Here is an 11213-nt window from a genome sequence, read left to right as displayed (position 1 = left end):
TAACAGTACCTCTATTTTGTCTTTTACGACATTCAATTGAATTTCAGTTGGAGAAAAATTTAATTTTTCCCATGAGAGGGAAAGAGAAGAAGACAGAAATGTTCGTGCGAAGTAGAGGAATGTCTGAAAGAAGGAAAGAAAAATCGTGAGGATGAGCTGAATTGAAAATTCGACAGCGCGAATGACGCAAGTAGATTTTTCGGTACAGTCGGGCGCACGCGTAAGATACATAGGATGTGCCGGGCCGGAAATTCCGGCATCCTGGTGACTGGATGAAACAACGTTAATAAGAAATGTGCTCTCGGGCAATGTGCAACGTGTACCGAGAAATTCAACGATGCAACTATGTCCTTCTCCGTTCTATCTCGCTGCCAGTTTGGGCTAATGTCGGGTCGCGCATTTCAGAGAAACGACATTCGCAGGCTGTCGCAATGTCGTTTTATTGTGGAATCGCTCTTATTCGCACGAGTATAAAATATTCCAACTATTTTAAAATTCAATAAGCGAACTGGATAGAATCTTTTTGTACGTTTTTCTCTACTTTTTTTTCATGCTTCCGTCTGTTTTCAAATAAGAATATGGTACATATCGGATATAGCGGTAATGTGTAACGGAATGTTCTAATAGATTTAAATTAATATTTTGATTTTATTAAAAAGTGCTTGATATATATTTAACTGTATTAATTTAAGCTTTAAGTAATTTTTAATGGAAGATAATTACTGTTGCTATATTTTATCTAATACGAAACTGATCCAGTAATAAAAAGCTAAAAAAGTCTAGACTCTCTTCCTTGGGGTAAATAAACTTTTCAAGTTGAACATTGCAGCATATGAAAAAATATCTGCGAATGTAATGAAGAAGAAGCACGTAGAGTTTTGTAAAACAAAGTACGTGGATTATAAAATGTACCTTGCGCGAGTAAGTAAGATTAATATGTAGCGAAGTAGAGAGCAATTGTTTTCACACGCATTGTGTGTACAAATACTCGCGTGTATTCTTTGATTACATAGAAATAAGAGGAGAATAAAATTTCTTAGTAGAATTTTCTTGCTGTTAACAACACCGCTCGACCCAGATCCTGGTGATGGATCGATTGATTGCGCTGACAGATGATTCCTTTACATGACTTCTTACTTACGCGAGATGATGCGGCATAATTTGATCGAGCACTCGAGTATTTGTACGTGTTCGTATCAGCTCCTAATGCCAACTTGATGAATTGAGTATCAGAGTTAATTTCTTTCTGGAAATTGCAAGTAATATATTGCAATTTTCCTAAGATTTTCCTAAGTGGAATATAAAGTTATATGAACGTTGTATTGCAAAATTGAAATCCAGAGTAAATTGGTTGTTAAATTCCGTCGATTACAGAGGCGTGATAATGTTTTATCACATTAAATGGATGAATAAACCTCCAATCTGAACAGATATATCTTTATCACATGTGATCTCACGTTAATTTAAACATCGTCATTGAATTATTTTCAACAATTTCTATCGATACTTACAAAACCCTCGTGATTGAACGTGATATTCATGGACCAGTCGGTTTTTATTAGCTATCTATCAACCCTTTCCGCATCATCCACGAGAACCGCGTCTGTTGCCTATTATACTCTCCATTTCGTGTTAGCCACTAAAGCATGAAATCCTTTGAGCCTGTGTCTGCATATTTTACCAATACCGCAGTCATGTACAAATCGCATTTCTAGTAGCTGTCTTTTATATAATCGAGAAGACGGAAGAGGTAATGATGGCAAATCACAACAGACAAAAAATATAGTATTCAAAATGTCTCAATTTTGAGAAATTTAATACGATTATCATTTTCCTATAATTTTTATATCACAGTAGAATAATTAAGATGAATTACAAAAATAATTTTTTTCAATTCCAAGAAAAAAATAATTCTATATAGTTTTGTTAATATTAAATGCAATTTTCTTGTTTTCAAAATGAGAAGGATTGAGTAAGTTAATGTTTTTTTTTTAACTGAATAAAGTTAAAGTTAAGTTGGCTTTACAAAATTAATAAAGTTAAGTTAAAAGTTGAAGGAATAAAGAACTTAACTTAAGTCAATATTGAATTAAAAAGAAAGTTAATTTTGAAAAAAATTATTTTTTAAATTTAATGTCTTAATTTTTCTTAAAATGAGATTAAATAATTACAATATAGATTATTAAGTAAATTAAATTTTTAATTTTTTTATTCATGTGTGATATATGTATAATATATAACACATAACGATATAACTATATAAGTTATATAACTTTAAAAAAACAGCCAGCATATAGAGAAGATACAAGATTACTTTTTAATAAGTCATAAGAAATTGATCAATTACAATCAAATGCGAGAAAAATATTTGACTGTAATTAGTCAATTTCTTATGACTTAAAGCTTAAAACATCTATTATAGATCCGGATTAAGGCTTATATATAGCATATATAGCATAAAGCATAAACCAATCAGAGGGCTGTATTAGCATCTTAAGAAATTACTTAAGATGGTTTTAAAATATGAACGAATTACGATCGGGCGATCTTTTTTAAATATCTTAGAAAAATAATAAGATATTTAAAAAAGATAAAAAAATGTTTTAACTTAAAAAAAAGTTAAAAAGTTAACGTTTAAAAATAACTTAGTTAAGTTAAAATTTAATGCATTTGAAGTTAACTAAGTTAAAAGTTATTAACTTTTTAACTTTTTTTTTAACTTTTAACATTTTAATTAGTTACTATCCAATTCTAAAAATGAGTAAATATTTATAATAAAGATAATAATATTAAAATAAATAGGAATTTTATATAAATAAAAATAGACTATAATTGTAATTTTATAAATCTGTTAATTATTTGTAACTATTATTGCGTTTAGTTTTGAAACTGAAATTGATCAAATTGAACAAATTTTATTCGTCGCTTTCATTAAATAGATTACAGCAAGGGATCCTTGAGCTCCATCCAGGTCGTCGCTGCCCTAACGAGGCATGCGCCTTTCTCTAAGAGAGATATACATGCAACCCTTTCCTCTGTGTTCCTCTCTCTAAGAGACACTTCGGCAAGCTCCCACTTTGACCCTTAACGACGTAGCACGTGAAATTACATAGTGAAGCTATGTATGATGAAGATCTTGCATCTATCGTAAGCTTTCTGCCTCAATCGCTTCTATACATTTGGAAATTTCATTTTGATTAATTATCTATATATATATTTTCTTTTTGTATACTTATATATTTTGTATGTATAACATTTGTATCCATCTCTATTATTGTTTGCGATTTTAGTAAATCGCGAATAATAAATTTATTAATTAGTATAATTTTAATTAAATTTTATTTATAATATAAATAAAAATTAAAATTTTTAGATAATTCTGTAAGAATTATCACATAAGATTAACTATCGATCAGGAATATCTTTTATAATAGGAAGCAGGGGTGCGTTACGTCACTAATAAAAAGAATATATGCACGTGGGTAGCAAGGGGACCCTCTGTCACTCATCGTTAGGGCATAAATTGTCGCGTGTTGTTGGAAAATCACGGAGATCGGTGGTTGGGAAACAGGCGCCGAGACGTCTCGACGCCGTTTCACTGGCGTCGTCTTCTCCAGGCTCCGGCTTTCTTCCTCCCCCTTCCTCTTTTGTCTGTCCCCTTATATTTCTCTATTGATCTCTTCTTTCATCGTGCAATTGATCGCTCTCCATCCGCCATCTTGCATTACATAATTATGTTACATATAATTATGTACAAAATTACAAGGATATACGTATATTAAGTTTAGGATTTGCTTTTTGTTTTCTATCTGATCCTTAAAAAAAAAAAGAATTAATTAGTGTTCCAATAAATTGGTTAACTATATAGTAACTAATATTTTTCATTAATTATTTATGTAGTATATATCCTCAATTATTGATAGAGCTAACCAATTTATTGAAACAGTAATCAGTTCTTTTTCATAAGAAAATATTAAAGCTATTTTTTGAAAAAAACTTTTAATCAAAATAAGAATCTACACTTTCAGCAGATTCAATTACCGCGACTGAAAGTTTATTTTATGTACTGTCAAATTTTGAAACATCAATGTAATGGAACAGGAAGGTTACTTCCGATATTGGGCGCGACGTGTGAGTATGACATAAGATTAAAATACTTTCGTCGGCGGACATCAAGGACGACATCATCTCTTGGGAAGCGTTTTATTTCAACGCTGTAGCACAAAGTTAGAAACGGAAATATGTATACGTATTATAGAAAAGTATTACATTTTTCATAACTATCTCGATAATTTAAATGGTAAATTGCTTGCAGATTTCAGGTTTAAAAAAAAGCCAAAAATGTATCAGAGCATGATTTAAGTAATTTTTAAATAATTAAAGGAATTGATAAAAAAAATAAAAATTCAGATTTATATATAATGAAAAATAAAAGAGAATTATAAAAATAAGGATCTTACTTAAATATCTTTATTTAAATATTAAGTAAAATAAGTTATTCATAGAGACAAATTCTCGATTACGCTACTGATAAATTAAAGAAATAGTTTATTAAAAGAAATGTAACATTCATAAAAAAAAAGATTAAATAAAATTAAATTTAAGTAAGATAAAAAGATTTATAAGTAAAAGATTAAAAATAACCTAATTAATAAACGAGAAACATAATTTGCTCATTTGTATAATTCACTCTAAAAAAAAAATTTAATAATAAGCGGTAACTATTTTACTATATGCAATGATAAAAGAAAATTATAACCAAAAAAATTACGTATTTATAAAATAAAGTTATTACTCTACGAAGATTGTTCTTTTATAACAGATAAATCAATTGCACACAAGAATAATGTATATTACTGATCTTTTATCAGATACAAGTCCACAGAATAGAAGTGTAAATAATAAATAATTAATTAACATAAATAATCAACGCATGAAATATAAAACATCAATATATAAAACATCAATTAGAAGATTGAAAACATGAAATAACAAGTTTCAATCTTTGTTTACAGGTTTCTGTGACTTTGATAGCGGTGTGAAAAACTACAAAGTAACAAAATGGCTGCGTTTGTGGCGAAGCAGATGGTCGGAAACAAGCTCAATGCGGTTAAAGGTACGTGATTTTAAAGAATGTTTTTTTTCGATTGTATTTCAAATTATATTTTCTTTTGACAATTAATTAGCTAATTTATTTTTTACCTCAGTAATTCGAATTATTTCATGACATCTTTCATATCTTTCATGTCTGTGTCAGCATATTAAATGTAAATAAAAGAGAAAAATAAACTGTGATCTTCAATGTGTCTGTAAAAATCTGGAAACGCGAATATCTCAGACTAAACGTTTTATCGCGATCACGAACGCCGCTTTTACGATAAAATTCAATCGTAACTGTAAAAGGAAATGCTTTAAAGACTTCTCGGAATTCCTTTCTATCCACGCCAGTTTCAGCGAGACGTGACTCGTTGCAAATTTGTTTGCCGCCATCTTGGATAGACTCCGAGCGGAACATTACACTACTCGATTATTTTGACATGAGGTATTCAATTTATCTTTCTTGAAAAAAAAGATAAAAACTCAAATATTAAAATTATTGTAAGAGCTGTTCATTTAGCTTCTAACTACTATAAATGACAGTATTCATTCATAAATAAATATGTGAGATAATCGAGTAGTTAAAAATCTTTAAGACTGAAAGTGCAATATTTTGAACATGTTATGCCTGGCACGTCGTGTATCAGCACGTTTTGCTTATGCAATTATCGTAAAACTGGATGGATCAGCATGCAACTACTATGGCAGTCCTTGCAGCTATTATAGCCACGAGCATCTGCAGTAAAATTGCGCTATCTTTCCATACATGCACATAGCCTTCGGAGTCTTGTTCGTGTTTATCGTTGTATTGGAGCTATTACGACGAAACATAATGTTTCGGAAATTCTCTATACGATTAATTTTCCTGTTGTAACACCCTTAGAGCATTTTCAACGAATGCATAATTAATACAGAGCTTTTCAAAATATATTATTTTTAGAAATCAAGTCTTGCAAGAGATAATAATGAAGGATTATGATAAAGGAAGCAAAATTTCAATTACAAAATGGAATACAATACATAATGCAGAGATATTCAGTATAAATATTGTTTCTTCTTTTTTTCTCTCTTTGTAACAAAGAGTATATACAATAATTTACAACGTGAGCATAACTGGTTATTATTTTTTGTTAATATGAAACGTTAACATTTTCAAATTTTGACCGCAATTGCGATTAGAAATTAGTTGAAAATGATAGATAAACGTACCTGTAGAGACAAACCGCGATGCCCTGTTCGTTCGTTCGTTCGCTTCTAGGATGTCGGCGGATTGAACGATGGCCGGCAATAAAACTTCTGTCATTAAGCGAAAGTTTCAGCTTTCGTGTGCGACGAAGCGGGGAAGCGTGTCGCGGGGAATCCATAATGGGAAAAGCGGGGGAAATGGGACCTTCCTTACAAATCGCGAACTCGACATCTACTTTGAATTCTTCGTCCATTTGAGAGACGGGGAGAATAGTTTTATAAAATAGAATAGATGGATATGATGTAGAACAGTAAACTTCCTCTTTGTTATTTTATACAATGTTTCGGGAAAACTTTCTCTTGTTCCTTCGAAATGCTTAACAAAATTGATAGGCAAACTGCAATATAAAATTTTTGTAGGAGATTTTAACATGCAAATGTGCCGAATTAATGTATATATATTCTTTTTGAAATCTATATATATAAAAACTACATATATGTATATATTGAGCTAAACAAAATATCTATGTATAAGAATTATAAATAAATATAAAAATCAAAACGAATCGTGAACGAACGTGACTATGATTAAAAGGGAAATTAGAAATGAATATAATAGTGGAAGAGAAGAAATCGGCAACCCAGACTAATTGCAGAAGCCAGGTTCAATAAAAGCCCACAACGGTTTTCCAAACTGAGCTGCATTTAGAAGTTTGGGTGAGTGTCTCGTTTCTCTTTCCTCTTCTGTCCTTTACTCCGAAACTCCAGCAGCTTTTTCGTTGCCTACGGAGGTTAATTGACATCCCTCTAATCGATCGACCGCGACCTATGGTATCGAAAACCTAACTACGATGAGTTGATGAAATGCCAAAATAAAAAAGAGATAGATGAATCATGAGACTTTTTTTAATAAAAACATAGGATAAGATTAAATAATTGTTTTTCACATAATTGTTTTTGTTTCCATGATTTATTGATTTAATTAACTTGCCTAACTTTTTAATTCTCAACATTATTTGAACAAATACTTAATACGATAGTGCGACATATATTATCGAACTTTAACAAGTACCATTACTTGAATTAAAGGTGTTTATTATGGACATTACCATTTAATCAATAAACTGAACTATTCGACGTTATCGCGATATGACAGACAATTACCTCAATTAATTATGCGCTTCGTGATTTATTCGAGGAGATAACATGGGTATTTATATCGACGAATCATCGTGATAATACGGCTGTCCCTCATCCCTTTGATGTCAACAGAAATCCATTTTTAAAAATAATGCGGATTGCGATCGTTGAAAATCGAAAGACCGAAAAGACCTCGAGGAACAACGTATACAAACCGTATTGTGTAATGTCGCAATTCGGCAGAAATTTTCCGAATAATTTCGACCGCGTACAGCATACAGAGATCGTAATTTATGTCCCAGATACAATTACACAGTTGCCTGAGATAATTAACATAATGATGTCACACACTCGTACGAGACAGGATACCTTAATTGCGGAACTTTCGCTCGTCGTTAACGATTTCCTCACGCGCGATATACTTGTTGCAATACAACAGTTGTGATACAATTACTCCTAAAAGTCGGACCAACATCGATTGTATCGAGCGATTTCACTAAGAGCCGTATAATTACACATTGCAGAATTTTCAAGTGAACATTTGATGGAAATAAATGTGCTTGACTTTTAAAATTGAACATTCTCTAAATAAATTTTTCATGTCCACAACTCAAAAATGTATGCGTGTATTTTTTATTAATAAATTTCAGTTGGAATTCAAGATTTATTTCTCTAGATATTTAAAATTGGAAAATTACGGGGAAATGGTGAAACTGACATAAAGTAATTTGCATCGCAATATTTTCTACAATAACATCAGAATTTTAAGTAACGTGTCAATATATAATACAAGTCAATTTAGTAATTAAATATTTGACGTTCCTGCATTTGCAAATTATTCGTTAAATGTAGAATATTATTGATAAAATGCGGGAGCAAATGTGCCACCGTCGATTAAATGAATAAACGTTTAAAGATTTGTTAGTTAATATGATTGAGTTTCATTAAATGAAAAAAATATTGCTTTCATATATCTATGTTTCATATCATCAGACAAATTTTAAATTTTTTACTGCGATATCGTTTACTATTAATAATGAAAAACTTTTATTCGATAAAATTATTAACCAATCATCACTGTTTCAAGATATCCAACAGTGCATCTACTTTAATTGAAATCTCGTTTTGTAATATTCGACTAACGATTTGTCATATGATAGGGGAATGAAAACGAGGAACGTATGGCGGCGCAATCTGTCGGAGAAACGAGCAAAAAAGCTCGATATATTTCGTGCTTGCGTTTTTGCGGTTGGACGTACCGATCGATCGTTCCAGTTTTTTTTGGTTCGTTAAAAAAAAAAACCTCATAGGGGATTTTATAAGAAATAACTTCGTTACGTGGAGTAGAAGGAAAAATAGAAAATTTGGACGCGAGAGCAATGACGCGACGAGATTCCATAATTTTCAGCTGCTTAATCGAGAAATTCTTGTAATCCGACCATTGGGCAAGTTAAAAAAAGGCTCTATAATAAGAATTGGGCGATACTTTTAAGACATTCTATTTAATTTTCATTGAATGATTTATTCTTTAATGATAGAGACATCGATTACTAATGCTAAAAATATGATGAGATGGAATTCTCATATTGCGAACTTTTTATCAGACGTACATTACTAGGAGGAAGTTCTGTCTGAAACATCGCTTTTTCCGTGCGTGTATTGAAATTTTCGCCGCCGTTGCTGCGGCCGAGTTACGTGTATTTCTATGCGAGTCGATTTATAGTGATTTCACATTACATACGACCGCTACGTTTAGCGATATTTAATTAAATCCCGTCTGGTAGGCGGAAACTTCTGTCGATAGTTCGAAACAGTTTGCAACCACTCTTACCACGGCCATCGGCCACGGTTCGCGGCGTGAATGGTCACGTGAACACAACAACCGTTATTTAGAAAGATCAGAATGTCCAGATAATGTGTGAGTCGTTTTGTATAACAAGAAAAATTCATATTCGACAAAAATATGAAACATGCAGGATTGTTTGAATAGGAGGTTGGATGGAAGAAGATTGATACGTGTTTTAGCAAATGAAATAATAATAACTTTATTGCTTACGTATAAAATTGGTTACGTATAAAATTGGTTAGTAATAATAGTTAAATATAAAAAACACAAAAGCAAAAGTTTTTTATACGTTAAAAGTAAAAACATCGAGCAAAGTTGTTATTATATAAAGACCTATAATATATACTGAAAAAAAATGAACTTGTTTCAATAGCATTTATTTTAATTGAAAATAATCTTGTTTATAACAACAGTTATTGATAAAACAAATAAAATTTTATTAAAACAAGAGCATAAGTATTTATTTTATTAATGGTGTTATCGAATTAACAAAATTATTTTCAATTAAGATAATGTTGTTGAACACATCATTTTTTTTTTCAATGTAATAAAAATATCTTAATGAGCATGTAAATAAACAGAGCGAATTACAAAACAAGTAATTAAAACAATAAAAAAGAGTAAATTCTTGCAATATTGATTTTATAATGATTGATATTTTTTCACGAAGATATTTCCATGGATTATAACAATAAAGATTTTTCTTTATCTGTTGTAGTAATATACTTTTTTATGACGCGCTGTCTCGTTATACGTTCAGCAGTACAGCTAGTCACTGCCGCGATGCGACGATTTTCTTCCACCTTTTACATAATTTCATTAGAAGGGTCGAGTTAGTTTCATAAGCGTAGCAAAAATGCGGATAAGAAAAGAAATGTAAGGAATATGATAGGCTTGGAAATTTAATCAACTTTTTCTCTTTTTCTTTCTCTATTCACCGATAATACATTCTCTCTCTTTTTCTCCTTCTCTCATCTACCTTTTAACATTATTTTATATCTTATTTCTACTATTTTTAGTTTAAAATAATGAAAATTCTTTGCTCCATTAAGAAAACATTATTTCAGGTTCGAAGTTAGTAGACGATAAAAATACTAACTGCTTGGTTTTATCCGAATAATTTAAAAAATACTTTGTTCAATATTACATAAGAATTACAAAATATTAAAATCTTTTATATACATAGACTCTTGAAGCTATCCTGATATATCGAGATCATTTACTGAAGATAATTTATAAAAGGTATTATTATTTATTATTACTTTCGACAATTCTGAGTGAGACATATGTAGGGAGATTTCTGTTCTTATGACACGGTAGTATTATGACATGGCTTGAAATGAGGTAATTTATTTTAAGATCTCCTATAGTGGTAGAATTCAGGAATATTCCGTATATTGAGACCTTTGTCTGAATAATCTAAAAAGGATGGTGCTAGCTTGAGTTTGAGTAAAGAATGAAGAGATTCCATCTCATTGCAGCAAAATGGATCGTAATAATGATGTATTGGCACTTTAAGTCAGCCAGATTTCTTCGAAATGTGTTGGAAAATGTCGCACCGAACTCTAATAATATCGTCCCTTTTCGTTCAATTCGAGATATATTTGTCCATAATATTTCAACTTTGAAAGTTTAAGCGGATGAATCATGCATAATTTCCAGAACTGTTATTCTGGACTATAAGCAAGAATAATTTTCTCTACGATTTACTTGCAAATCGTACTTGAAGCTTCTGTTTACGTAAGAATTATTTCTCTGATACTTCTCAAATATATGCTAAATGTTGGTTGCAACTTAGTTTCTCAGTCATTTCTCCTTGTTTCACAAGTTGCAAGGTTCGTGAGACTTTCTAAGCAAAGCTATATATTCTGAGAATAAGGAACAAAGAAGAGAGAGAGAGAGAGAGAGAGCGAGAGCGAGAGCGAGAGAGAGAGAGAGCGAGAGA

General features: G+C 30.9%; 1 protein-coding gene across 1 annotated transcript in view; it reads left to right on the top strand.

The window, feature by feature from the left end:
• Nucleotides 1-11213, top strand: part of LOC108688278 (complexin) — a 127737-nt gene that overhangs the window by 32565 nt on the left and 83959 nt on the right. Inside the window, exon 2 of the mRNA XM_018194462.1 lies at nt 5016-5116. Within this exon, the coding sequence (XP_018049951.1) occupies nt 5062-5116 (55 nt within the window). The 5' untranslated portion in view covers nt 5016-5061. The remainder of the gene's footprint in view (nt 1-5015; nt 5117-11213) is intronic.

Source organism: Atta colombica, unplaced genomic scaffold, assembly GCF_001594045.1.
Source record: "Atta colombica isolate Treedump-2 unplaced genomic scaffold, Acol1.0 scaffold228, whole genome shotgun sequence".
In the NCBI taxonomy this organism is placed as follows: Eukaryota; Metazoa; Arthropoda; class Insecta; order Hymenoptera; family Formicidae; genus Atta; species Atta colombica.
The sequence above is the reverse complement of the archived record's forward strand: the minus strand, read 5'-3'. Positions and strand labels throughout refer to the sequence as shown.